This window comes from Larus michahellis, chromosome 4 (genome assembly GCF_964199755.1).
Source record: "Larus michahellis chromosome 4, bLarMic1.1, whole genome shotgun sequence".
In the NCBI taxonomy this organism is placed as follows: domain Eukaryota; kingdom Metazoa; phylum Chordata; class Aves; order Charadriiformes; family Laridae; genus Larus; species Larus michahellis.
Genome location: NC_133899.1, coordinates 22,892,042 through 22,919,986, shown reverse-complemented (window position 1 = coordinate 22,919,986; position 27,945 = coordinate 22,892,042). Strand labels below are relative to the sequence as shown.

Sequence of the window (27,945 nt, the reverse complement as noted above, 5' to 3'; positions counted from 1 at the left end):
TGCCAGCCCCAGCTTCCTTTTGTCACCCAGGAGCATAAGGAGGGGGGATGGCTGTGGGGGTCTGTATCTGTAGCGTAAGGTGAGGAACAGACCCGTCTCCTGTGCCCTGACCACCTTTGGGGCCAGGCTCAGCTCTCTTGGAAAGCAGCTGTTTCTTTCCTCTGCTTACATCCTCTCCTGACTGATTCGACATGAGGCATCTCTGGAAAAGGTCTGTCCCTAATACGTCTCTCTGGTGGCTGGGTGAATAATACACCCTCTTTGGATAGACTTGGGATGTTCACTGCTACAGGCCTATATGGGAAAATAAATAGTGCATCTTTTGCTTGGCTGGACTCAAGAGGATTGTCTTACCTTCCTGCAGAGGAAGCTTCTACCCATAAATAATGAGATACAGATCTGGCTGGCTACTACGTTTGTCCCATGGAGACCTGCCAGTTTGTCACCCCAGAAGGTTTCTGTGATTTCCTTCTTGGAGAAGGACATAGGTGGCACCATTCCTAGCCTTGCTCTGGGAGAGCTGAGACAGTGCTGAGCAGGGAAAGATGCTGTCCAGTCTCCTGAGACAAGTTAAGTACCCATGATGTGGCTCTAGTGAGGCAACGCCCAAAGTAACATGGTAATTTGGTGGACTGGCTCTCTTGAATCAGCTCAGAGCTGGTGAAATCCTCTGGTTGTTACAGGTTTGGACTTCTCAGCCCTAGATTGTGGCTAGCAAAATATGCATAGTGGAAATGAGAGGCTTGCTATGCGTCTTGTCCTAAGATGTAAGGCTCTGGGATATGAAGAGAGCGTTGCCATACTGTGGTCATGGGAAATGTTAAGCTCCTGTGTGCTTTGTTTGCTTCAGTCTCAGCGACTGCACAGTGGATCCTGAGGATGTGACCAGGCTATGCCAGATACTGACTCAATGTCCCCAGCTGACAGAAATTGAGTAAGTGTCGTGCACGGGGCAACCCTGCCTTGTCTGTCTGTCTGTCTCCCCAGCCGGCAGAGACAGAGTTGGTGTTCAGGTTAGCAGTTAGTGTAAATTGTCTCTCTCACAAAACCCCCACAAAACTTCACTCAGATGCTTAGATACACCCACACCTTCCACCGACCCCTCTGCTTCAGAGTTTGCCTCTCCTAAGTCTGCCGTGTCTGTGTGTAAACACCCCAGAACATGCATGTGTTCTCATAGTCTTCCTCAGTCGTATGGCTGTACACAAAGCATTTTCATCTACTCCCGCAGACCCTGCCTCGCAGTATAGCCAGAGCAAGAGCACCTGGCCCACTGAGCCGTAAACCAAACTCCTGAAGAGCTGCTCACTCCAGACAGGAGCTGGGCCCTAAGAAATTTATAAGAATTCTGCTTGCAACAGAAATGGAGTAATGATAAATAAAAATAACATAATATCTGTATTGCATGCAGGAAGTACATCAGTTGCATCATTTTATAAACTTGCAGTAATGGAAAACTAAGACTCTTAAAACTGGAATGTTAATTGGCTATAGGATGTAGAAAAACACTTACAGGGGTCAGGACTAAATCTCACCCAATTTTCAGGGTATTTCTGGACATGTCCTTTTTCAGAACTTACCTGTAACACCCCCGTGCACGTGTGTGTGTGCACGTCCATGTAGATTTTATAGAAATACTTGCAGATTGTCCTAGTTTCTCTTGGAATTTGTTTCCTTCTGTGTTTTACAGTCTGTCTGGAAATTCCTTGAGTGACCAGAGCATTGAGAGATTGCTGAGATTCCTGCCGCACCTCTGTCATCTGACACTACTGAGGTAATGTTTGGGGTCCCTGCTTTGATTGCTGCCACCAAACATGGATTTGGAAAGTGCAAATACCACAGGATACCTTAGGAGCATTAATCAGTAATTGTAGATTAACTAGCTAGGCAAGAAAAATGCAGAAACTCTTTCATACCCAATCCTGTCTTGTTTCTAGAACCAAAGCAGCACTGAACCTTTTTTCTTTAATGAAAAAGTACGGGAGGAGAAATACCCACCCGAGGCACAGCATCCCAGATAATCCTCACTTAGCAGGTCCCATGGAACATGACTTCCTGCATCCATAACAGACGTAGGACTTGTTGGTTGACACGTGGTGACAGCACACCACCTGTTCCTGTGGTCAATATCTCACAGCTCTGCCCCTTGCAGGGATCTGCCATCCTGCCACACTTGACACCAAAAGTGTTTCCTGGCAGCACATCAGCCATTTAGGCTGAGAATTGAGGCTGTAGAGGTGCTGTCAGGGGTTAGGGCGCTTCCACCATGTGGACAAAAAGCCCAGAAGGAGCTCGGCCATATTTTGCAAGATGTTGTAAGATGGAGGAGCTGCAGTGTCTCAAGAGACTGAATTTGCTCACTCAGGAGGTTGCTTCCAGTCTGAGGTGTCTCTGGTCCAGTAGCCCCGGAGAGGAGTTGTTCAGTGTAAACCCTTGGTCTGTACTCCCTTTTTAGTCAAAGGAGACCAGGGGAGATTCTCCTTTAGTTAAAGGAATGCTGGGTGTCAATACTCAAAACTTTACATCCTTATTTACTGATCTTGAGTTAAATGGGGCAGATCCAACCTTTTGCATCTCAAAGTAAACAATGGGAATATTGGGCCATGTGTATTGGAACCTTTCTTCTTGGGAGATGATTTCATGGTTCTTTTTTTTTCTCCTCCTTTTCAGTATTAGGAACAACAAACTTTCCCCGTGTTGCACTGTCTTACTTATCAAATCCATCAATCTCTGTGAGCGGATCAGGCTGGTAGAAGTCCGGTAAGACATGCAGAATGTTTGGAGCCCAGCATCTCAGCTTTAAAAGGACTACAAAACTTGTCATTTTTGAAGTGCATTGCTGAAGGGCTGTCTTTTGTGTTCGCTTCAGGTCAAGTGAAAATGCTTTTTTGCATTTAGGAGCAAGCACGCGAAGCCAAAAGACGTCCTGCAGGTACTGGCATACGACACTTAATTATAATTCACTTGTTTTCATTAGGTTTGAAACACTAGTGCAGGTAGCCAAATCCCCTTTTGTACTAAGAACTCATGGGCTGGTAGTCAAAGAGCTTGGGCTAGTAGCTGTCCTAAGTGCAGCTCAGTACCATTTGAGATACACTGTGATGGCAGAGTCCTGTGCCTTTCTGGGCCACTGGCCTACCCACGGTCATCTTGTGTGGCACCAAATTCTGCTGCACAAGCAGCTGAATTGAGCCCTAGCCAACGCGTTTTTGAATTGTGCACCTCAAATTCTGTGCGGTGATCTCCATATGAGCATCAGTGCATTGTGTATGTCACGTGTGTCCGCAGCCTCTCTGGGACCGGTCGTTGCTGGGTGTAAAGAAAACTGTAACACGCCTCCAGTTAGGCACTGAGGAGATAACAGAAAATGTGAAAAGATCTGTTTCCCACTTAAAATGTGGGCTTTGTCGTTACTAACCTCAGGGAGGTGTTATGAGAAGTATCAAACACCGTCACAGCTAAGGGCCTTCATCTCAGGGAATGTTGCACAGAGACTGGTGTCAAAATGCACCTGCTGATGGGCAGCTCTCCCTGAGCTGGCTGAGCCTGCTTGCTGGCCATGTTTTAACTCTCTTGCTGTCTCATCCGCAGGCTGATGGACTGTGCTATTGGTCAGGGGCAGATAGACGAGCTCTGCAGAGTCCTGGAGCAGCGTGGGTGGCCGGCAGAAGTGGAGTAAGCGGGGCTTGGGTTGTTGAACAGGAGTCACTGAGGGAGCGCTGGGTTGGCGTGGTTTGGCATTGCCTGGGGTTTCCCAGCCTGTCTGTGTGCGTATGTGTGCTCGTTCGGACTATTTAGAAAAAAAAGTTATTAGAATCATAGAATCATTTAGGTTGGAAAAGACCCTTGGGATCATCGAGTCTAACCATCAACTCCACTCTACAAAGTTCTCCCTTAGACCATATCCCTTAATCATAAAGCTCTGTTATGTATATATCTTAAGAGTGCTTGAGCTGGTGGGAAAACTTCCTTGGGATTTTTACGCTGTGGCTGTTCTGAGACGTTTGTCACTTGATCTGAGCCCTGCTCTGAGCTTGTGTTCGGAGCTCTTCGTCTGAGCCTGCTCTGGAGCTTATGCATGCGGTAGATTTGTAGGGCAGCAGTTTGTTTTAGATAGACCTTTAATGGCAGAGCTGGGATTTAAGTCCAGGGAGTTTGGCTTTTTCCTTCAAAGCTTCTCAGAGGAGCATTGCTGCTGAAAAGGCTGAGTTTTGGTAGGCCACCTTGTTCTTCTGCCTTTCAGTCTCTCCAGGAATCAGCTAGGAGATGAAGGCCTGAGGTGCCTCTTGGACCACTTGCATCGAGTGCCTGTTACCTGTTCCCTCAAGTAAGAAAACACACCGTGAATGTGAGGTACCCCAACAGAAAGGTGTTCACGCAGTCCCTCCTGAAATCATGCTCCTTGCCCACTCCTGCCTTAGGAGGTAAGGTCTGAGTGAGCCGTGAGCACAACTCAAGACCTCCAGGCCAGGGTGACTCAAAGTCTCATCCAAAACCTGCTGAAGTAAGTAAAAGTCTATTAGCATCAGCAGGAGATAACAAGGCCCAGAGCAGTGTGACAGAAGTTGACCCATTCCCCTGAGTTTTCAGTTCATCGCTTTTCCCTGTACGTTGTCCTCTTTAAATAACTCAAGGCCCACAGGTGCTATGAGCTTAGCTGTGCCCTACACCAGCTCTCCTCTCCCCTTTCTGGTGGGGAAACAGCTCTCCAGCAGTCGTCTGCCTCTGTAGTGCAAAGAGGCAAGCTAGAAGTTGGCTGTGTCACCCAAGTCGTCAGTGCTGTGTCCTGGAGCGGTTTGGTGCATTTAGCCCAGCCCAAAGGGGCCCAGCACCCCACAAACTGTTCTGCCTTCGGTGGCAATTTGAGTCTTGCATCTGTGGCTGAGGAGCCTGGGGACAACACCTGAAAAACCTTCCTTCTCTTCTGTGCAGTCTCAGCTGTAATAGGATTTCTCAGGATGGAGTTCTGCATCTCATAAATGCCTTTGCCACATCTGGAAATACTACTGAAGTTCAAGTCAGGTATGTGTTTCTCCTGACTAATTCCTGACTTTCCCTGCACATTTTCCTCTTAACGATGCTGAAGCTTGTGCTCTTCAGCTAATACTGAGGGCCGCGTTTTCAACTACCTTTATGTATAAGTGCATGCAAAGCTTTTGTTTATGTCCGTTTCTACTGGCCAAACATAGCTGCCAAGGAGGAAGCTAGCAGAACAGTTGTCCCACAGGGCCCAGTCATTTTTGTGTATAAAGACACAGGTATTCAGCTGTACTAATTGTTGTCATATATGTATCTGTAAATGAACGTCTTTAGTGCAGGAGTCATCACTTGCTCTCTAAAAATGCTGTTCCTAACTCCCTTCAGCGTTTCGAGGTTTCAGAGTGAGTCTGTTGAAAGCGACTTCCAATGTTCTTTACTTGGGTTTGCGTCTTTATCTCTTTTCCTCTCTGGCAAAAATAGCCCATGGGTTCTGGGCTTGTTGCACTGGCATCAACCGCTTTTTCTCATGGATTCAAGTCACAAGGCTGGGCCGTGCTGCAGATCTGCCCTTATCAACGTTTATGTTCACGTGGAGTAGCTGGTCTGTCGTGAACCAAATTTAACCAGGGTCACTTCCATTCATTCCTGCAGTTAAATGTGAATCTTTTGGCAGGGCTGTGTTAAAGCAGATCAGTCTCCTCTTTTAGCCCTCCCCAGAGTTTGGCAGGGTGTGCAGGGACAGGAGGAGGCAGGCAGAAGCAGGGCAGGATTGTTTCTCCAGCCACCAGTGCTGTCCTATGACAATTTAACATTAGTGAAACCTTATTGAAGCATTTCCCTGGGCTGATTTATCGTAGGGAAAGGTGAGCTGGGCCAGGTACCTCTGTCACTCCTGTGCTGTGTTGCTTTGTGCAGTTTGATGTATTGTTAAATTCTGACTGCTGGGAAAAGCAGTCATTTTCCCTTCAAATCTTACACTCACATGTCTTCTGTGCAGTTTGTGCTCCAAAGCAACTTTAATAATCAAGTTGACAAGCAGAGGTGACCCAAGAAAGATTCTGAGGTAACGGTACAAACATTTTTCTTTGTGATTCCTTTGGCAAAGGTGGGATCCTTTTTCTAGGGACAAGGCAGACAAAACCTCTTGTTCTCCCTAGCTCCTGGTAGAGTGATATTTTGCACTAATAGACAATAAGTTTCCTTTGATTCACTCTCTGAGAAGAGCTTTCTCATGTCACAGAGGATCCCGCATCCCTCTCTCTCACTGCGTCCCCACTGACTGCTCCTAGGAACCTGTAGGTGTCCCTGCAGTCCCTATCACAAAAAGCTGCACCATTAGCATACGCATATGCTGTATCAGAACATCTCAACAGATGCTTTTGAAGTGTTGCCACAATCTTTTTGAATGTCTGCAAGGCATTTAAGGTTGTGGTGGCATCCTCCTTTCTCTGTGGGGAAAGGTTGTGATGCCTGAGATTTCTGCATCTGAAAGCCTGAACTGTTTGTAAGGGACTAAGGTTGTTCTCTTTTGCATCCTTTCAGACTCGCAGAGTGCAACTTTCATCCAGAGCACTTGGAAAAGTTGTGCTTGCTCCTGGAAAAGTGCGCTGGTCTGACAGAGTACATGTGAGTTAATGGCTGCTTGGACCCGTTTGGCTGGGCTCGTTTGTGAGCTGTTCATTACAATGGCCTTTGGTTCTAGATCCTCAAATAACAACGTGACAGTCCAAGCTGCAGAGAGACTTTTGCGTTCACTGAGGAAAAACCCGGGTCCTCTGAAAATCAGGTACTGTGTCACTGTGCTGTTTTAGATGCTGGTCTAAGGACAGTCTGTGCATCTAAGATCATCTAAGATCTTTCATCAAAACCAAAAGTGCAATCTTCCAAAGATAGACTGTGTTGGCCTGAGAAATTCCCAGGGGGATTCTAAGTTAGCGGTATTTCGGTTTTATCTCCTTGATTCCTACTAAGCATCATGTAAAGCTGTGTCTCTAGACCTCTGCCTGCCTTATAAAGAAGATTCCCAGTTCTGGTGAACACATTCCTACTGTGTCCTCGCCACAGCATCCCGCAGTTCACCTGCGTAATGAATTCTTCACTTCGTGAAGTGGGGCCAGGCTTCCTCTCATTGCTGTCAGTGGTAGGCAGGTGGGAGGGAAGCTGATGGTTGTGTTCTCCTCTGCAGGGAAGCTGGGCTGCTTCTCTATTTGTTCCCAGTTTGCACCCTGTTTCCTATGTAGACGTTACTCTGATGAGCAAAGCAGCCTTTCTGTATATACTGGGGTGCTGAGCACTCAGCTGACAGAGGCAGAGACGGATCCATGCACGTGAATAAAGCAGAGCTGCTTATATTCTGCTTTGCAGCATAGAAGAGCCGTGGGTATGTAAAGAAAGTGTCACAAACCTTCTCGAGCTGGCTTTCCAGGCCTGTGGAAACGTTACTGAGATCACGTAAGTAGCACCTTGAGTTCTGCTATCTTTTAGATATTTTCTTTTAGCCTGATACTTTCAAGGAAATGGGATTGTAGCCAGCACTTTAATTTGCTCTTCTGTTTTTTATTTTCTGTCTTTGATGCATTTGTCCATTAGCCAACTTGAAACAAGTTTGCCCCAAATGTCTGGTGGGTGGAAGGGCTTACAGAAGGTTTGTGGTTGCACACCTTAGTAGGTGTAGTGGAAAGGAGACCATATTCCTGGTCTCCCTTGGGAGAAAGGGTGCCCAGATTAGGCTGGCTTTGGAACTAGTTTAAATACTGCAAAATTCTTCAGAGATAGGTGGTTAGCATTCCTCCACCAGCATAGTCCTGTCCCATCCAGTCCTCCTGATTTTTCGTCTGGAAAATAGCATTTGCCCTCCCTCAAGGGTTCACAAGCTGATGATGTTCTCTAATCTCTACCTTTCCAGGATATGTAAAGATAAAACCCTCTTCCAATTAGGTGTAAGTTTCCCACACTGCCCAGAGAAGCTGGAATCAGTCACCTGCAGGTAAGAAAGTGACTATTTGTCATTATTTTCTGCTTGTTCTGAAACTCACCACGGGATGAAAAATATCTTCAGAGTGTCTGGGGCTCTGATCTCCATCGGTTCGGAGTGCCTCTGTGCCACACATGCAGAAGGAACATTATTCATGTGCATGTATGTGTCTTTCAGGCACCCTCCTTCAGGCCCATACTGGACCTGAACGAGGCAGAAAAATCTACCTGCCTTCCCTGCAGGACCAGGAGCGCTCAGGAGGCATGAGGACTTTGAAGACTCTTAAAACACGCTGGCTTCTGCATGAATGTGCAGAGAGGGAACAGCATTAGTGTCTTTTTCCCTTTGTGTAGCTGAAGAAGGCCGCAGTTGTCTTCTCGTGCAGTTGGGGAAGGGCTCTGTTTCTCTCCACTGAACTGTGGTGTAGATGGGACATAGCGGGAGAGCCCAGGGAGGGCACTTGCAAAACTCTGCTCTATTCCCAAGCCTGGCCCTAAGGGGCACCAGATGCTGCAGTAGGCATCTGCCGATCACTGACCATTGCCTTGTATGTTTGTATCCTGCAGACTGAATCTGTACAAGCCGGAAATCAAGCAAGCTTGCTTTTACCAAAGGGTTCATGAAAAATGTGCTCAGCTTCAGGAATTGAGGTGAGTTGCCAGGCATCGTAGAGGATTTTTTTTGGGAAGGGAGTAGATTGTCCTTGTGTGTGCAGGAGAGCACACAGCAGGGCAAAGGTGAGGCCAGTGCAAGGTCCCAGTCACTAACCTCTGGGTCCCCTTCTTAGAGTGTTTGGATGGACCAGAAAAGACCCATAGACCTAGTGGCTTCCTGGGGTATCCTTTGAAGACATCTCGATCTCCCCTGTGCCCAGATAACCTGTACTCTCTTATTGTGGCTGGCAACTCCCGTGGGACCTTGTCAAGTGTCAGTGTTGTGACACTTCTTCACTGTCAAAAGCACTGCTGTGCTTTTGTTGTGGGCTCAGTACAGACCTTTCGTCATCAGTGGACATAGCCCACATCTGTTGTTCTGTTCTTGCAGATGGTCTCATGTCGAGCTCCACAATGATGAAGCAGAAATGCTAGTCAGGATTTTGCTGCCTCTCCCAGAGCTGAAGAAGTTTGGGTATGTCCCCAGATGAGGTCTTTTCCACATCTTTATCTTTTGCTCAACCCTGTGCCTCGCCCTGATCATCTCTGAAACCCTCTTTGTCTGGAATACGGCCACAAGCTCTGTAATCTCTCCTGAGACGTGTCTAGGTTGTGAACTCAACAGCTCTCTGCAGTTCATGCTGAAGGTGATTATAGGGGCACCATCTGCCTGAAGTGTTTTCCTCTGCCCCTTTTTTGAAGTGAAAGCCATTTGAGACTGAGACCTTGGCTCTTGTTTACATTGTAGGTCATTTTATACTACCCTACTGCGTAAAAGAGCTTCTTTTGGTATGAATAGCATTCAGTCCTTCTCATAGCCTTCTTCAACTGCCTGCGAGATGCAAGCTTATAAAGGGCATCTCTGCCCAGTGAGGTGCTGGGGGTTGGTTGGCCCAGGCAGAGACCGTGCTGTTTGGTACATGGTACATCATGTGAACATCTCTGCGCTACCTAATCCTCATAGTCCTGTACATGGGAGGTGTGGAAACCTCTCCAAACTTACTGGTCCCTGGTGTCTATGCCGGCTGGGGTTTGGCATGGGGCAGCTTACCTCTCAGTGAAGTAAACTCCTCTTTCTCAGCGTGCAGAGACCTGACCCTCTTATTTGATCCTTGCTGTTTTGCAGGTTTACCTCTAGCAGTATTATGCCAACTGGAATCGATTACTTGATCATGGGCTTGCAGAAATGCCAGGCCATTGAAGAGCTCAAGTGAGTGTTATCAAGCTGTCCAGAGTTTGCCAGGTCGTTCTAGAAGCTTTACTTAAACTGTAGCCTCTCTTCTGTCTGTGCTGTGGACATATGTAGTTTTCCTGATGGATGGAGGACTTCAGATGGGAAAAAAACCAACAATTCCTTCTTATTTGCAATGAACAATGAGTGAGAGAGACAGAGATCAGTAGTCTGTAGCAGGGAATGTCCAGTGGAGAAAGAAAGTGTTTTGGTAGCTGATTTTTGCATGGGTCATGTCCCAGCTGAGAGGCAGTGTTTCCTGTGCAGCAATCCGAGAGCCAGCATTTCAATCCTGAAGGATCATCTAGTGGCCTGCACACAGAGATGGCTTTTCCAGGTGCCCACGTGCAAGGCATCCTTCTGTTATGAAGTGCCACGGGACCGTGTGTCGCTCTTGCGAGAGCTTTGCCATCTTGTGGTCACAGTGGCACCTTGCTGCATGAGGAGCTGGGTTCTTGCTCCAGAGATTTGGGGTTCTCTTGGTATTTTATTAGGATCCAAACACATCCGGTAGAGTTGCACTAGAGAATAAAATCGAAAACTGTTCACAGTGTCTGGAATACACTCCCAGTTCTCTTCCGCTTTTGTTCTGCTCTCCTCTGCTGTGAGTGCTTGCACGACTGCCTGTGGGTAATTAGGTGTTCCTGTGTTATTTCACCTTTTAGCCTGGGCGACATGAAACTCAGCAGCTCTGCAGTTCCTAAGCTTGTGCTGGGACTTCGTGAAATGCCGTCTCTGAAAAGGCTTATGTAAGTATGTGACGGCAGCTCGCCTCTGGCCCGGCTTGTGATATTGAATAACGCTAGCTTAACGTCCGTTTTCCTGGGGATGTTGTTTCCAGCTTGAACCATAACAGTATTGGGAATGATGGTTGCTCCAGACTAGCAGAAGCCTTGAGGAATATGCGCTACATGGAGGAAATCAAGTAAGTTTCTCCTTTCTTTGCAGTCTCTCACAGCAGAGAGGTGACCACTAGTGCCAGCATTTGGAGAGACCCAGATGTGCTTTTACACAATGTTGTAACAAAGGCAGGGAAGTTGCAAAATGCTCGTCTGTGAGGTACCTTGGGCTAGAGGAAATAAGAGACTGATTGATGAGGAGAATTTGGTCTAACCCTGCTCTGCTGCAGTCACATAGAAGAAAATGGATTAAACAGCCTCTGGCTTTAAATCTCTGGAATCCCTGGGATCCAGAAGAGGGCCAGAGGCCCACTTCTCTTCTGGGAGAGCCTTGGACCGAGCACTTCCCCACTCTGAGAAGATCTGAATCTAGGGCTAACCCCAGGCTTGCTCTGCTTTTCTGCCCCTCTCTCTAGCCAGATTCTGTCCATTCTCCACTGTAGTAGTTTGGAAAATAATAGCCAGCTGTTTCCTGTCTTGGTATTCTGGCTGAAGTAATTTCCCATCCGTTAACAAGATCCAGTGATTTTGATTGCTCTTTGCAATTTTTTTTTAAAGCCTCATTAACAGCTATTAGTCTTTCATGAGATAGTTGAGAGAAGCAGCGCTCTGATTCTGCTGCCAAGGTCAGAGGCGTCATCCAGCAGATGAGAGACATTAAATAAGATCTCATACTTTGCCTGATGCTTAGCATTTTCCTTTACAACACAGCCTTTCTTCTCTTTAAAGTTTAAGCCACAACAAAATTGGAGATCCAGGCCTGATAAATCTAGCGGCTGTCCTGCTGGAAATGCAAAACCTGAAGAGAATTGAGTGAGTCCCCTTTGTTTTGTTTGCAGCGATTTCAGTTACGGCCCGTGGGGAAGCCTGCGTAGAAAGCCCTGTGCCACCTTCGCTTACACAATGTTCCCCTTTCCAGGGTTTTCAGTGTCATTGAAGACCTGATACAAAATCACCCCCAGAGACAGCAGTGGGCATTTGCTGGCCTTCACCAGCTGTTTGAACAGAGAGATCTCTGGCTCAGTTGTGTTCTGGGAAGTAAATCCGCGAGCTTGTGGGGAATCATACAAATCTCAGATCCATGCAGCACCTTTCCTCAGGCTGTGTGGGGTTCCCAGTGTGGTGGCTTTCTTTTACTAGTGGAAGTAGAGGTGAAATTGAGAATTTGTCAAAGCGAGGGCACAGTCTCTAGACAAGGCTCTCGGAGACGTGAATTCAAACTGCCCCTGCTCCAAGGGAACAGAACCAGAGCAACCGGGCTCTTCGTTAGGCTCAGCTCTGGGGTATGCCTTGCAATTTTTCGAAATTAAAAACCCAGAAATGACTTGAACAAGAAAAGGAAATTCCCAGTTCTGTCTGGGAGAGGGAAAACTGCTCCTTCCCCCCGGTACCTGCAGGGGCAGAAGTGACTCAGTACTTGACAAAAACACTGCAAATCCCCAGGCCATTTCCTAGAGCCCCGTGTCTCTGGACACACCACTGCAGCCTCGTGTAGCCCATCGTTGCAGTGACCCAAGCCAGGCAAACAGTGAAATACCTTAAGCTGATACGTTCTGGTTCTTGTTCAGTCACTGAGAGGCTTTCATGATTCTTTTAGCCTTTCAGGGAACAGTCCTAGTCCTGCTGGAGGGGAAAAGCTGATGGAAGCTCTTGCCTATTGCAAGCTCATCGAGGAGCTACTGTAAGTGTGTCATTTCCAATATCCCTTCAGGAAGCTGGGCAAAAATCAAGGCATAAAACCCAAATCTAATATGGCTCCAGTAAAGCCAAAAATCAGTTTTACCACTGATTCTTATGAGAGCAGGGTAAAAACTCACAGCTACGTGGGACAGGAATGTGCGGTGCTGGTGTGGGAGGCTTAGGGATTGCTTGTTCACTGCAATCTCTTGGAGATTCCCAAGAACCATACACGCTGCATCAGTGGGGAAGAGCTGAATCTGCGGTCTGATAGCCAGTATCGCAGGCACGTGGGCTGTGCAGTGCCTGTGTTGTGTAAGAAATCAGCGTTAAATCTACGTGGCTGCAAAAATGGAGGGAAGATGACAGATAGAGGCTTTACTCAGCCAGATGTATTGTCAGTCATTCCGTGCCTCTGCCATATTGAAGAAATAAAATCATAAAAAAAAATAACAAATCAGAAAAAGTTACAGTTAAAATGCTGGAGCTATTCATATAACCTTCAGATTACAGTGTACTGGACTAAGGGCACATATTAAAAAAGTGCAATTTCAGTTTGATTCCATCTCAGGACAAGTCAGCCAGAAAGGGAGATCAGTGTGCTCCTGAGAAGCGCAAGTCGGTTGTACTTCCCTCTTTAACTCTTGCCGCAGGATTACAAAACCTCGTTGATCTTTCCTCCCACTCCCAGTGTCCTTTGAATCGTGGACATTGGCTCCTTGCAGCCTGGTCCCATGCACATGTGGGTGAGGAATGGGGGGTCACAGATACGTGTGGGTGACACACAGGTGAGGAATGAGGTTCTGTAGATCACTGCCAGTAACGTTTCATTTCTGCTCCTTCCAGACTGTCAAGGAATGCTTTTGGAGACAGGACGGCAGTGAAACTTGCCCTCTGTCTGCCTCACATGACCAACCTCAAGATCCTTTAGTAAGTGTCAGCCTCTGCTCCAGGAAAGATGGATATCCTGGGAATATGTGGGATGGTCAAAAAGAAGGCACGGAAAAAGGCATAGACTGCAGTGGTGCACCAGTCTCTTGTTTAGACATTATTTTAAGTGTTTCAGGATTGAGAAACCCCCCGCAATTATTCTGCTGCATCAAGTCACATCAGCTGTTCTTGCATAATCTCTTGCAGCATTAACTTTAGAGATGATCCGGGCATTGTATATACAGTAAAATAACCCTTAAAATTGGTTTTGAGTATGCCAGCCTCTAATGCCTCTGGCTGTCCTCTCATTCTGGTGTAATGTAAGCATAAATATGAAGACTTTTTGTGGTCCCTCCCTGTTTTGTGCAGACACCTCTCAGTCGTTTTTCCCCCTGAACTCAGGAGCTATGTGACGTGCTAGCCGCATTGCTGGACCCGCTGTTGCCTCCCTGTTTTCCAGACCCCTTCTTTAAGACTATCTACAAGGATGACAGGCTATTACCAGCACCGGGCGCTGGTTCAAAAGATGTAGTTACCTTCTTGGCAAGTTAAATATGAGCTTTTGTTACAGCTCCATTCTGAAATAATAGTCCAATGCTTATGTTTCTTTTGTTAGCTTGCAGAACAATAACATTGGTCCAGCAGGAGGGATGGAGCTGGCCAGAGCCCTGGTGGCATGTGGGCTGCTGGAAGAGATAAGGTAGGCCATGGCAGGTGCACTTGGGATAGTGCCAAACGTACGGACTGGTATCACTCTGCTGGTGGGAACCATTTCAGCTCACAGGCCCGGGGCTGTCACATAGGCTCTTTCCTTGCTCAGGATTGCCCTCTGCCCCTCCGCAGAGGGCAATCCCTCCACCTGTCCTAGAAACTTTTTGCAGTATGAGAGGAGACACTCTCTGAAGGTCACTGCTGCCTGTGGGGCAGCTTAGATCACTTTAGATTTTAAACCTTGTCTGCCGGTGCTGTTTGTCAGGCTTTGTGTAGCCACATGCTGTTGAGCTACTGTATGCAGTAACCTGGGGAGTGACGGAAGTTCTAAATATGGAACTGAAAGGATGGCAGTGATGTGAATTAACTCTTCCTCTTGCATCCTTGATGCCACCGTTCTTTGATGTGTGCTTATTTTTAAATAACAAGTTGAATTAAGGTGTTAGTAATTTAGGTGTGAGGTGCGTTAGAGCAGGAAAGGTATTGCCATGGCTTGTGTTTGCTGGTAGATGAGAACAGAGCAGCACACCCTGGTAAAGGCTGGAAGGCAGTTATTGCTGCCCCGGAGGCTTTGAGAGCCCCGTCTCCTTCCCGCTCTCCCTTACCGTCATTTCCTCTCAAGTCACACCAGTCCTTACCTCCAGTGTAACTTCTCATTTCCAGTTTCGGATGCAATACATGATGTGCTGCAGGTCTGTCCATTTTAGCCACTGATGTAACCCCACCTTACTGTCAGGACACAATTCGCTGCTGAACGGACTTAGGTTGTGAATTAGAGCAGGGTTGTCATTCCCATTTTACCAAGCAGGGAATTGCCCCTGAGTTGCCATGTGTTGATCTGGCTTGTCCCTGCTGTCTCGAGTCCTCTCTTAGTCTGAGTACTAGTTATTGACTTGCTAATTCACCTAGTTATGTTTTGGTGATGGCTTTTCTCTGTCTGTACCTGATTTTTCTGCGTCCACTCAAAGCTTTTCCATTACTCTTACAGTTTATCAGAAAATAGCCTTGGGGAAGGAAGTATCCACGCCCTGTCTGAGGGGCTGCCACGCTTTGAACACCTCCGGAAGATCGAGTGAGTACCAGGGCACTGAAGGCTGCAGGGGCAGAGCATGGCTGGCTTCCTTTGTAGCCTTACCAGGGCAGGAGCGCAGCAGACAGTGTTGGTGTGCTGTATTCCCCACCCGGTTCTGACACCAGCACATTGTGCCCCCCTTGTTTTTGTCTTCTCTCCCTCCTGCTTCAGCTTGAAACTGTGTGGAATCACTGATGATGCTTCAAAATCACTTTCTCACGGCTTCCGACAATGCCCTTCCATGGAGGAGATAATGTGAGTGTGGGAGTGGATGGGAAGACCCTTCAACACACAGGTCACTCTTGTTTTAATGTCTGCTCTTATTTTCAACTGCAGTACACTTCTGATGTTGCTAAATACTTATTGATGCTTACCACTAAGTACTTTTTACTGATAAATTTACTAATAATTTACTAGTTGACTGAATTCACTGCTAAAAATTCCCTGGTATAACTAGCAGCTTATTGGAAGCTAAAAGTGAAGAGCTGAATGGGTTGTGGAGGAAACGCTTATTGTCAAACTCTGCCCATTGTTCTTGGTCTTTTAGCATCTGTTTTGAGAGGCAGGACAAATTCCTCATCGTGTTTTCTGTGGTTCAAGTCTTGCCTCCATTTTTTTTTTTTTTTTTTTTTTTTTACAAGAGGGCCACAGTTGACTCTCAGAGCAGAGCAGGAGCTTCTCTGTGCAATGTAGAGGCTGAATTGAGAGCTCAAAACCAAGTGAATTCAGCCTGTAGATGAACAGGGGATGTTACCAGCTGCAATCTCACTCTCCACACTGAAATAAAAGGGGTTGCTCTGATGTGTGGATGTTTAATGTGTTTTCAATAAACAACATAGATGGGGTAACTACGTTGTGACATGTCTGCACCTGCCCAAGAGAACCTCAGCAAGAAGCCTGCCAGGCTTTCCTCTCCCTCCCACAGAATGTATTTGTGTGGAGATCAGAGATATTGTAGAACTCAGGGCATTAATTCAAAGCCAGGATTTTATTGCCAGACCCAGGGGAGCTGACTTCTGATGCTACCGCTACACACTCCAGTGGAGTAGTGGGACGAGTAAAGCAATGTTCAGTGCATAGGTGTCGCTTGCAGCATGGCACTAAGGCTAGTTAACCATGTGATTAGTTTCTACTCCTGCCTTATTAACAGATTGGCAGATTCTCCTTTAACAGTAGCGTTAGGAGGGGTCTGGTCTTGTCAGTGGAGGCATATGTGAGTTCTGTCGTTGGGAAAATGTGAGTGACGCGGTGAGCCATATGCTGATACCCATGAAATCCCAGAACAGGCTGTGAACTTGTTTGGTGGAAGGCCCCAGTTCTCAAGCTGGATCCTGTCTTGCTTTTGGTTTTTGACTCCTACACGTGATATGGAAATTCTGGAGATCCCCAGACTTGGGCAGAGGAATGGCTCTGTGTGGTGGCCCCGGGATCATTCAGCTGAGCATTGTAGTGGAGCATTGATGGTGCCGTGCTAGGTTTCTGTTCTCCAGGTGAGAGAGAAATAGCCAGGCTGTTCAGCCAGTAGCACAGAAAGGATCTGAAGAATTTTCTCACTTGCCAATGCATCAGACAGTGAAGAACCTAGTCTTTCAAGAGCCCTGCAAGCTATCCTTCGAAAGAGGTCAGAGCCAAAAGGCAGCTTTAAGAGCAGGTCTGAGAGGCACCTTAGCTGCTGCAATAATTTAATACCACCAGCAGAAGGAGGAGTTGCCCTGGGGTAAAGCTCAGCAGTCATTTCCATCTTTTGCATCTCATTCCCTGGGCCTGCAGGACTCCAGAGGCTAACCATAGTCCTCAGGCTCTGTAGTGACATTCCCTGGTGTCTTACCATACATGGAAATACATGGTGAAACTGAGGAAGTTCTTCAAAATTACGCTTGTAAAGCAGGGGAATGTTTACCTGCCATGATAACAAAGCTCTTGCAAACAGTCTAATCTGTGAGGGGGTTGTATCACAGCACAGTCATAGAATCATAGAATTGTTGAGGTTGGAAGGGACCTTTAAGATCATCGAGTCCAACCTTTAGCCTACCCTGACAAGAGCCACTTCTAAACCGTGTCCCTCAGTGCCCCATCTACCCTTTTTTTAAACACCTCCAGAGATGGTGAATCCACCACCTCCCTGGGCAGCCTATTCCAATGTTTAATAACCCTTTCAGTGAAAAAATGTCTCCTAATATCTAATCTAAACCTCCCCTGACGTAACTTGAACCCGTTTCCCCTCGTCCTATCACTTGTCACCAGGGAGAAGAGGTCAGCCCCCATCTCTCTACAACCTCCTTTCAGGTAGTTGTAGAGGGTGATAAGGTCTCCCCTCAGCCTCCTCTTTTCCAGGCTAAACAACCCCAGCTCCCTCAGTCGTTCTTCATAAGGTTTGTCCTCCAGGCCCCTCACCAGCTTTGTAGCCCTTCTCTGGACACGCTCCAACACCTCAATGTCCCTCTTGTAGCGAGGGGCCCAAAACTGAACGCAGTACTCGAGGTGGGGCCTCACCAGTGCCGAGTACAGGGGGATGATCACTTCCCTAGTCCGGCTCACCACACTATTCCTGATACAGGCTAGGATGCTGTTGGCCTTCTTGGCCACCTGGGCACACTGCTGGCTCATATTCAGCCGGCTGTCAGCCAACACTCCCAAGTCCTTTTCTGTCGAGCTGCTTTCAAGCCATTCTGCCCCAATCCTGTAGCGCTGCATGGGGTTGTTGTGACCCAAGTGCAGGACCCGGCATTTGGCCTTGTTGAACCTCATACCATTGGTCTCAGCCCATCGGTCCAGCCTGTCCAGATCCCTCTGCAGAGCCAACCTACCCTCAAGCAGATCAACACGCCCGCCCAGTTTAGTGTCATCTGCGAACTTACTGAGGGTGCCTGTCGTTTCCCTTGTGTTTATCAACTGACTCACAGTTGGGATTTCTTGTCTGTCTTAGACTGTCTTGGAACGCCCTTGGTGATGGAGGAGCCCAGGAGTTGGCGAGTGCTCTCCCAGGGATGGAAAAGCTGAAGATGTTAGAGTGAGTACAGTCATGAGAGCAACCACAGGAAGAAGACTTGTGTTTCTGTCACTGAGCCCTCAGCCACAGCACTTCCCAAAAGGGATGGATGTTAGGAACAACAATAGGCTTTTGCAGTTCAAATTCTTGCTTAGCATTCTTGCCGCATGCACTGAGGGCCAGCCTTACTTGGGTGATGCACAGCGCAGAGAGGCTTTTTTTATTTGAGGTGTTTGCAGCGTAGGTATGTAAGCAGAAGCTAGTCTGTGAAGGCCTCCTGTTTGAGTCAGGGAAGACAAACTGGTATTTCTAGAACATGACTCATATCATCTAATGACCTCAGGTGAGCTGCTTCCTGCAGGCTTTTACTTCTCTTCAGTGTCTGGGATGGTCTAGATGGGTACCGTGCTCAGAGCGCCTTCCTTTGCGAAATCCTGCAGCAAGGCAAGCAATCCGTCCCCAGGATGGAGCGGCCAAATTGTGAGTGTTGGGCCATAGGAGCTCCCAGGAAGCTCTGATGCAGCTCCTGTGCTGCAACTGGAGTGCAGCCAGCAGCTGGGGTCGGTGTCGCCAGCTCATGCGTTGGCCCGGTGGCATCACAGCCCGGCCCTGTTAACGGGAGAGACTGTCATCTTCTGCTCAAGAACTGTTCATGAAGCTTTCCTCCTCTTGGCACTTCGGAATTCATGGTGTGTGTCTTCCATCTCTCAGCTGTGTGAAAATATTAGTCTGACGTCATAGGGTCAGTAACTGAGTTTTGTTTGTCTTGAGCAAGGAAACTACATAGTAGGGCCTGGCTCTTTTACAGGTACAAGCGAGAAGGTTGTGTCTGAAGTAGGAGGACTTGTTACTAGCATTTTTGGGCACCAAGCTCACAGTGGGATGTGTAAGAGTGCTCCAAGGGCAAGAGATCTGCTTACAAGTCCTGTTGCTAGAAGGAGGTCATAGGAAACATTGCACACACCATTCTTGCTTAAATAAGGCCGTGGTCACAAAGACAAGGCTGATGTAAATTGCTGTGCTTCTGCAAAAGTGTAGCTCTTCTGGGACAGGAGGAGGAGCCAGCGATTTTTCAGCTGTTTTCCACTCTTGATTTGGTTTGGGGTTTTAATATTCTTGTTGTTTCTAACACAGTCTGGAGAAGAATCGCATTGGCGCCTGTGGGGCCACAAAGCTGGCAGAGGAACTTGCCAAGTGCCCGGAAATTCAGTGCATAAGGTGAGCAGGTATCATGGAGCTCCATGGCTGGGTATCGGCTTAGCAAGGGGAAGTTGGGGTGACCAGTCTTGGGACAGACATGACCCATGCCGCCCTGCTGCCCTGGGTTTGCTGGCGTGGAATAGGATATTGCAGGGGACGCAGATGCAAGCCAAGTAAACTGAAGGTTTTCTAGGCCAACTCCACCCCCTCAGAAAGTCCTGGGAAAAAGGGGCTGATAAAGCTTACTGGCTTTAAATGAGGTAAACTCTGAGAGCACCTCTCGTAACTTGCTGGTAACACAGGTCCCACGGCCAGATGTCTGCTCCTGCCCGAGCTGTCTCTGGCCCAAAACAGGCTCTGCCTTCCCCAGTAGTGAGAGCCGCCCGAGAGCGACCACTGAGGGCTGTTGCTGGTCCTGACTGGAGCTTGTGGCCCCTGTGTGCTTGCTCAGGTTGGCAGCACAGCACAGCACGCAGTCCCTTTGACTCCTCGGGGCACTCCGCTCTGCATGGTAGAAGCCCGGTATGGGCAGCTTTGGGGTGGACTCCACCGAATGAGACAGATGAAGAAGGGAGGCTCACGTCAACCAGGTTGCTTGTGTGTCACTCAGTTCTTCCTGCCCTTTCGGAGCTCCTAGTGGCCCTGGGGACTTTTCAAAGCTTTAATCTCTCTCTCTCCCAAGCCATAAGTGAGTCCATCTCAGCGAGCGGGCAGGTGCTGGGTTGCTGCTGTGTTGCCGGGATAGGGCCGTACCTCACTCCTGTCTCACTTTGACGAAAAAACAAGTTGCCTTTTCCCCTGTCTTTGGCATGCCACCTCCTCGCTCGCCCTGCTGAGTCCTACAGTAACATGTTTGCTGTTGTCGTAGGCTGTGGGACAATCCAGTGCCCAAGGACCTTGCCGAGAATTTGACAAGCCAAGACCCGAGACTGTGTTTCTAGTAGCAAAGAGGAGCCCTTGCCCGATGAGGAATTGCTCTCCGTCTTTCACTGCCCTCAAAAATTGCACTGAAGAACCCAGGAAATCAAAGTTCCTACAGTTAAAAACTGTGTCAAGTCTTCCTTCGTTGCACTGAACCAAGTGTGAATGCTTAGCGGTGTTTTGGTTTTTTGTGTGCTTTTATTGTACAGAAAAGCAAAAGATGGTGAAGAATTGCTGCTGAGAAGGCAGTGTTATTGGTGTAAAAAAAAAAAACAAAAAAAACTCTTCAAGAGGATTAGATGCACCTGCTCAGGCATTCAGAAAGCCAGCAGAGTATTTAATTATCTTTAATCAAGATTACAACACCAACAGGGTGTTCCGATAAAAGAATGCACATCCTCTGGGAGAGAATGTAAAATTATTTACAAAATTGTAAACTACTGACCCTGTTAGAAATGCAGGCTGTTTGAAAATTGTGTATAACTGTGTGCGAAATACCTCTGTGATTTTTAGGCAAAAAGTGGCGATACGATATGTGTTTTTGTTTGCTTCATATCAGGCTCCTTTTCATACAGAATTGCCTCAGTTTCCTAGTAGAAACGTCAAGACTCGTGAAACTTCAAATCATTGGCCAAAAATGATCAATATTTATCCTGTGACGACAGGTCAAGGCTGATATCACTGTAAATTTAAGTGAGAAACTTTACAGCACTGAGGTTGTAAAACAATTTGGAAGAAAGCTGGAGCTGTTCTGTGTGAGAGGACGTGCACTACTGACTATTTCACGTGGGGTTTTGTAGATTTTTTGGCGGGGGGCGGGGGGTGGGTGGTTTGGAAGACTCGATTGCACTGTTCTCTTTGAGGTGAAGCGAGGGGTCAGTCAGCTTGAACCGTTGGCCGCATGGTAGATCCTTCAGGCCTCTACCGTCCCCTGGATCCCGAAGCCTACACGTCGCTGGGCAGTGGATGTTGGACCTGTGGGGACTGGAGGGAGAAGATCCCCAACGCTGAGTCCGCTGGTCAGCGGAGATGGGCTGCAGATGGACTCCGTGCCCCTCGCGTGCGTGGAACACCAGCTCGTGGTGCAGCACGGTGACCACATCGGTCTCATTTTTTAGTGACTTGAGTTACAATGGTTTCCTCGCCTGTCTGTGCTGTAAATATTTAATCCTTGCGGCAGATTTATTTATGGAATTTTGTTTACAGCACTGTGTTTGCCTGGGGAGACCGAACTGATCCGATATGGGCAGGGCGGGTGTTTGGAATGAGCTGGAAATGCTGGTGCAGCAAACCTTGGGGCAGAGGACGTGGACAGCTGGTGCCTGTTACTCCTGGGGGAGCCGCTGTCCTTATTTAAGGATCAGCAGTAGGCTCTGTGAGATACTGGCATTGTTGCATAGAGGCGGGGTGCGTTTTGCAGAAACCGTACTCTGAAAAGGGTTTAAAAGCGATAACAAAGAAAAAAAAAGTCATAAAATTCCTTATCAGGCCATAATTCAATGAAGTAATCAAGTACTGGAGTTTAGGAAAAGCTTCGCCAAATGTGGCTTTAATTGCATCCTGTATTTTCAGATCTAGTTAGCGGATGCGAGTCTTCCCAGCGCCCATCAGAGGAAGAGGGTGGCACAAAAGGCAGTGTGATCACGTACTGAAAGGTGTCTTGGTGCTGTGAGCTCTTTGCAGCTTCCAAGGTGAGCGTGTTTGTCAGCTGGGCTCTTCTCAGGCCCTGGTCTCCCGGGGCTTCTTTTGGAAATACAAGAGGTTGGACAAAGTTTGCAGTAACCGTCCGTTTCAGTCCGGGCTGTGAGCTGAAAATTCATTTTTTCCTGCATTTGAAACGTCATTTTGGTAGGACTAAGTACTATGTGTGATAAATAATAGAGGTTGAGTTTTACTCAGTGTGAAGAAGGAAAGTACTAGGATTGGACTTTTTATTGCACTTTGTGATGGCCGTTTTGTCATCGTCAGTAGCAGCCAGAGCCTTGTGCTGTTACCACAGGCCCATATACCGGGGGGAGAACCAGACGGTATCGTTGTCAAACACATCTTTGTTCAGCTCCGTTGTATCGTCTCCTTGGTGCCACCCACTCCTGCGTTTGATTTGTTCAGGTGCCGCGATAATTTATTTTCCTTCTTTAGTGGTGTGAAACATGCCTTCTCACTTATTGGTTTTCCTCCTTTTTTTAATGGTGAAAAAAGTGCTTTGACTGAATAAGTTGAGAATGCCGCTTTGGTGAGTGCTTGACTTTTCAAGGCACTTTTGCTTTGTGTCTTGGGTGATAACCCTAAATGGGTAGAACAGCTACTGCGGAGAGATCTCTTGGGTTTGGATCATGGCGTTGGATTATTTTCCCTTGCAATGAAACACACTATTTAAAAATAAATGAGACCTGACATTCCCCCCTGCGGTTCCGCTGACTCCTGCAGTTAAGAAGCGTGCGTCTATACCGTGAGGTTTGTGGGAACATAACGAGGCTGCTGCTGCGGCACTTTGCTGGACTTGAGATGCTAAAGAGTGCCTCTGAAACCTAGATGCGTTTCTCAGGTTCTTCCCGAAATTCAGGATTAGCTCCCAGACGGGTGTCTGCCTGACCTGAGAGCGGCCATCCCAGCGCAAGCCAGGGAAGGGACTCGCAGGACATCACAGTATCTTTTCCAGAACACCAGGTGTCAGCAAACCCCCAAAAATGGGAAGCGGTTGTCTCTAGTCCAGCGATTTTTTGACTAAAAGCAGGCTCTGTGCTGTATTTGGAGTGCGTGGGTTGCATTTTAAAAAACAAAAAAAATTGAGATTTGGATTGAGCTGTATGTGAAACACAAGAAGACAATCAGTCCCTAGTTTGTGTCTTACATCAGATGCCAAGGACTTTTGGGCCGCCCTTCCCCAGCGTGCTTCCCATTTTCCTTGTGCTGCCGATGCCCATGTTCCCAGCTTGCGGTCGTGTCTGAAAGTTTCCAAGGGGAAACTGAAGGCTTTGTCCAATTTTGCGGGGTTAAATGAATCTTCTGGTATGCAGGAAGACGTGAGGCCATTGGGGATTGTGTGTGATGGCTGAATACCAAACCGATTCCCAAATAGATAATTAACGTGGGCCATTTTTAGAGCTATTACTATTACGTTTCAGATTTATCGTGGTCCAAAAATGGAAATGTATCAGGACGCTCTGCACACCCCTATTGTTTCGGGCTGCCTGCAGTCTCTGGAAGACAATGTCTGAGCTAGTCAGTACTGGTTCCATACACAGAAGGGATTTTGCCCCTCGAGACCGGATCTTTAGAAAGAAGTACACTGCTGTAAGTAAACACGCTGCTGGAGGGCAGTGAGGAGCCTGGATTTGGTGCTATGGGGCAGCCGGAGCCAGGCTGGGCTGGGCTTTCACGCGTGATGGCAGCTGCTTCTTATAGCTGGAAATGCAGCTGCCGGTTCCCCTCCACTCAAACCAGTTTCAGGTAGCGCTGGACCTGCTGCAGCTTGGAGGCGTCATGCTGGGCAGGAGAGAAAACATGGGAAAATAACATTGGCATTCATGAAATACTGGCTGCCTCTCCCTTTTTTCCCCCAAAGTGACATTTTAAGCCACAGGCATGGAGGTTGGAAGGGCAGGTCTGGCACAGACCCCACTTCTCCCACTGAATTCCTCTTTCAGGCACGACCTCGTCTCTCCCTGTGACGGTTTCTGGCTGGGTTTACCCAGAAAAGAAGGGGTTTGCTCCTAAAAACTAGGCTCAGCTTTTAGCTGGATGTTGTCTATCGCATTGCCTGCGCTGAGCAGGAGCATCCATGATCTGTGAGCCTGTCCTGCGTCCCCTGCCCCACTCCCGGGGTGGTGGGAAGGGAGCGAAGCTGGCAGAGAGGGGACCTCATCCACGCGGAAAACTGACTCGGGGCCTTGAACCTCTTCTGCCTTTCACAGCTCAAGCTGCAGGAGAGGGGAAAGCTGGACGGGGGAAATACGGCACTGGCTTATTTTGCCTGTGCTCTCTAAAAGTAAAGGGCTCTGTACAACAAATAAAGCCGGTTTGTTTAATCTGAAACCTCAGAGGGAGGCTTCCAGTCTTATTACCCTGTCTCCATATCAAAAATATCTATATAAATATCCCTGATGTTACAGGAAAGATGGGGAGGGACTCTTTATCAGAGTGTAATGATAGGATAAAAAGTAATGGTTTTAAACGGAAAGAGGGGAGATTTAGATGAGATGTTGGGAAGAAATTGTTTGCTGTGAGGGTGGTGAGCCCCTGGCCCAGGTTGCCCAGAGAAGCTGTGGCTGCCCCATCCCTGGAGGTGTCCAAGGCCAGGCTGGACGGGTCTTGGAGCAACGTGGTCTGGTGGGAGGTGTCCCTGCCCAGGGCAGGGGGTGGCACTGGGTGGGCTTTAAGGTCCCTTCCAACCCAAACCATTCTATGATGCTACGGTACGTTGGGTACAAACCCCAGTGATACCAGGCAGGAAGGGAAAGGACATCAGCTCCTCGGGTCGAGCTGGGTGACGGGGAGGCAGTGGCTTGGACTCCCCCTCCGCTTTTGGGACACACGTTGAGGGCCTGCCACTTTTAGACTCATGGAACGGTTGGGGTTAGAAGGGACCTCTAAAGATCACCTCGTTCCAAACCCCCCCCGCCGTGGGGGGGGTGTGCGTGTGTGTGTTTTCCTTGGTTAACCAGCTTGTTCCCCCATGGGAAGCGGCATCACCCAGCCGCTGCACTGATTTTAAAAAAAAAAAAAAAATAATCAGTGGTTTTAGTTAAAAGCGAGGGGCGTTGATCCCAAAAGTTATGTTTTCGTTATAGCTGGGCGGATAACGTGGAAAAATCATTTTCCAGCCTTTACGCGGGGGGGGGAGCAAAGGCATGGCCGCGCCCGCCGACCGCCCCCCGCCATCACCGCCCACCCCCCCCCCCAGTACGGGGGTGGGCGGTGATGGCGGGGGGCGGTCGGCGGGCGCGGCCGTGGGGAGGCGCTGAACCCCCGGCCCCACGGGAGCTGCTCGGCCCGGCCCGGCCCGGCCCGCAGCGGTGAGTACCGGCGGCCCCTGGGGATGCGGGAGCGGGAACGGGCTGGAGAAGGATTGGGGGGGGGGGGGATCGTTCGCCGTGGGCTCGGGTGGGCGGTGATGGAGGCGAGGGGCGGTGGGATATGAGGCGGTGGTGACTTCGGATGTCCTGGTGGGAGGGTCCCACTGGCCGGCCGGCGGAACCTCGGTGGCGGTGCCTGGATGGGGGACCTGCAGGGCAGTGTCCCCAACGGCTTGTCTTGGGGGGTGGGGGGGGGGGGGGTGGTGTCCCTTCTGCCCTCCAACCCCTTGGGTAGATCCTCTGTTTGCTGGGACGGACACTTCAACCCTTGGGACAGACCGTACAACCCATGGGACCAACCGTACAGCCCCTGGGACAGATGCTCTGTCCCCTCGGACAGACCTTCCAACCCCTGGGACAGACCTTTGAACCGTTGGGATAGACCTTCCATCCCCTGGGACGGGCCCTCCAACCCCTTGGACAGACCTTTGAACCCTTGGGACAGACCCTCTGTCCCCTTGGACAGACCCTCCAACCCCTGGGACAGATGCTCCGTCCCCCTGGACAGACCTTCCATCCCCTGGAACAGACCTTTGAACCCTTGGGACAGACCCTCCGTCCCCTTGGACAGACCCTCCATCCCCTGGGACAGCCCCCACCCCCCCCCGCCATCGCTTTACGCTCCCCTTCCCCAACCCGGGCCCCTGCATTCATACAGGGTGTAAAAGTTGTCCCACCCATCCCCGCTGTCTGTGCATCCACATCTGCTCCTAAAGATGCCAACGGGACCCGTGACCCCCAGGCAAACGCCGCGGCCTGGTGGCTTCGCTCCCCACGGCTGGGGATGTTGGGGAAGGGGCTTTTCCTGGCAGCTGCCGCAAGCGCCTCTCCTTCTCCTCCAGCACCGAGCCGCGGGGGATCTGGTGAGCTGAAGGCTGGGGAAGCGCAGAAGCGCTTCTTCAGGAGCTCTTGGCAGCCCGATGCTGCTCCAGCTGGGGGTGATATCCTGCATGCAGCGCACTCAGGGGGGAGCCGAGAGGGTCTGTGCTCCCAGATGGGCTGCCTCCCTCTCCTTCTCTGTGCCCAGCAAGGCGCTGCGTCCTCCCAGACAGCAGCAAGTGTTTCGTTCAGCAGCCCGAGGGTGCTGGGGGGGATGGCAGGATGGCAGGCAGGGAGGTGTTTTCCCATCGGCTCCGCCAGCCCGAGGACCTGATGCAATAAGTCTCCGGGTAAGTAACCCTAATTTAGGCTGGATTAAAGCCAGTGGGGCTGGAGGACGTGGTGGGCAAACACACCCTTTGAAGCTGGTCACCACAAGGAGGGTGGAACAGGAGAGAGAGGTGAGTCGAGAGCTGAGCTTCGGTGGCCGAAACATCTCCGAAGGGCTGGGTCCCTGCTGCTGACTCCCCGAGAGCCTGAGCTGCTTTGCGGGAAGGAACTGGGAGGATCCCTGTGAACCTCGAGCCCCAGATCTGAAACCTCCTGGAGATGCGCTTGAACCTTGCCGGGGAAGCTGGCATCAGAATCAGCCCAGGGGCGCTCAGTTCTGACACCGCTCCGCCGGCATCAGCCTCCTCCTGCCAGCCCAGGTACCGGGGGTTTCATGCCGGCGTGTGCTTTTCTGGGGTCAGAAAATGTTTTATTACAGGCCAGAAAGGGCATCCCATATTGAAGCCCTTTGGGGCGGGGGGGCAGGGAGCAGGACAACGGGAAGGCTGGGAAGAAAAGCTTGGGGCATGTGGGAAGATGTGTTTTGAAGAACTGAGGCGGTGGAGAATGTTTTCCTGGAGCAGCCTCGGGGAAATGCTGCGTGTGCTTTGGTTTACAGCTGTGTGATAGCCTGAGACAGACATTTTTGTTTCTCTGCTGTTGCCTCTGGAGCATCCTGGCTGGGATAATGTGGAGGGAAGGCACCCGGCGATGCTTCCAGGTGTCCCAACAGTGCACCTGCCTGCAGCGCAGGCAGCCCTTAGCACTGGCCTTGGGTAGACGAGCAGTCCTGGAGCTGCTCTCTGAGAGCCCGAAGTCCCTTACTGCCCCGGGGACAGGATTTGCCGGCAGCCTGCCTCTGCGGTACCATTGGCATATGCCACGCTGGTCCCACGCTGTGGGTGAAGATGCTCTTCGCCCTGGGGAGGGGGGGAAATATCGGCCACGCAGCCCCCGGCAGTCCCAGTTCCACTCATCTCCCAATAATCCAGCTCCCGTGCCCCGAAACGGTGGGGTTACGCAGTGCCGGAGTGACCGCGAGCTACCCCGTCGTTTACCAGTCTGCCCAGTTGTATACTGGAATTGCGTCGGCTTTCTTCGTCTTTTAGCACTCTCAGGGCGGCGTGCGAAGAGTCTGGGAGGAATAACTCCTTCTCTCGCTCCCGTTACACCCGGTGGAAAGAGTTTCCCGCTGACTTCAGTGGAAACCTCTGCCCAGAGAAAGCTGGCCAGAGTCGCTCGCGCCACCCGTAAATCAGGGCTTGTTCTCTGGGAGCCGTTGGCGTGCCGAGAACGTAATACCCGGTTAATTGATGAAAAAGCAACACTTGCAGTCTCCTGGCCTGCTTCGGGGTTGCCAGCTCGCATAAGGAGCTCTTTATGTGAGAGCCCTGGCCTGCGGTCAGAGGCAGGGAAGGGGGGAAAGGAGAAGAAAAGGTAAATTTTCTGGCAAGGTGTAGCAGCCAGGCGTTAGAAACGGGGTT

At 49.4% G+C, this 27,945-nt stretch overlaps 2 protein-coding genes across 4 annotated transcripts in view; both read left to right on the top strand.

The window, feature by feature from the left end:
* The window catches only part of NLRC5 (NLR family CARD domain containing 5), a 48,709-nt gene extending 26,073 nt beyond the window's left edge, over positions 1–22,636 (top strand). For both annotated transcript variants that reach the window (XM_074583441.1, XM_074583442.1), the window contains 26 exons: positions 851–934; positions 1,691–1,774; positions 2,671–2,760; positions 2,870–2,932; positions 3,592–3,675; positions 4,244–4,327; positions 4,933–5,022; positions 5,978–6,043; positions 6,523–6,606; positions 6,683–6,766; positions 7,345–7,431; positions 7,886–7,966; positions 8,521–8,604; positions 8,999–9,082; positions 9,734–9,817; positions 10,504–10,587; positions 10,680–10,763; positions 11,467–11,550; positions 12,335–12,418; positions 13,261–13,344; positions 13,961–14,044; positions 15,044–15,127; positions 15,299–15,382; positions 18,054–18,137; positions 19,251–19,334; positions 20,185–22,636. In XM_074583441.1, the coding sequence (XP_074439542.1) occupies positions 851–934; positions 1,691–1,774; positions 2,671–2,760; positions 2,870–2,932; positions 3,592–3,675; positions 4,244–4,327; positions 4,933–5,022; positions 5,978–6,043; positions 6,523–6,606; positions 6,683–6,766; positions 7,345–7,431; positions 7,886–7,966; positions 8,521–8,604; positions 8,999–9,082; positions 9,734–9,817; positions 10,504–10,587; positions 10,680–10,763; positions 11,467–11,550; positions 12,335–12,418; positions 13,261–13,344; positions 13,961–14,044; positions 15,044–15,127; positions 15,299–15,382; positions 18,054–18,137; positions 19,251–19,334; positions 20,185–20,257 (2,146 nt within the window). In that variant the 3' untranslated portion in view covers positions 20,258–22,636. The remainder of the gene's footprint in view (positions 1–850; positions 935–1,690; positions 1,775–2,670; positions 2,761–2,869; positions 2,933–3,591; positions 3,676–4,243; positions 4,328–4,932; positions 5,023–5,977; positions 6,044–6,522; positions 6,607–6,682; positions 6,767–7,344; positions 7,432–7,885; positions 7,967–8,520; positions 8,605–8,998; positions 9,083–9,733; positions 9,818–10,503; positions 10,588–10,679; positions 10,764–11,466; positions 11,551–12,334; positions 12,419–13,260; positions 13,345–13,960; positions 14,045–15,043; positions 15,128–15,298; positions 15,383–18,053; positions 18,138–19,250; positions 19,335–20,184) is intronic.
* Positions 22,637–25,149: 2,513 nt separating this feature from the next.
* The window catches only part of CPNE2 (copine 2), a 60,026-nt gene continuing 57,230 nt past the window's right edge, over positions 25,150–27,945 (top strand). Inside the window, exon 1 of one of the 2 annotated variants that reach the window (XM_074583437.1) lies at positions 25,150–25,252. The gene's annotated coding sequence lies outside the window, so the exon portion shown is untranslated. Of the gene's footprint in view, positions 25,253–26,158; positions 26,482–27,945 lie in introns of those variants that run through there. The other variant, XM_074583439.1, reaches the window with a different exon arrangement.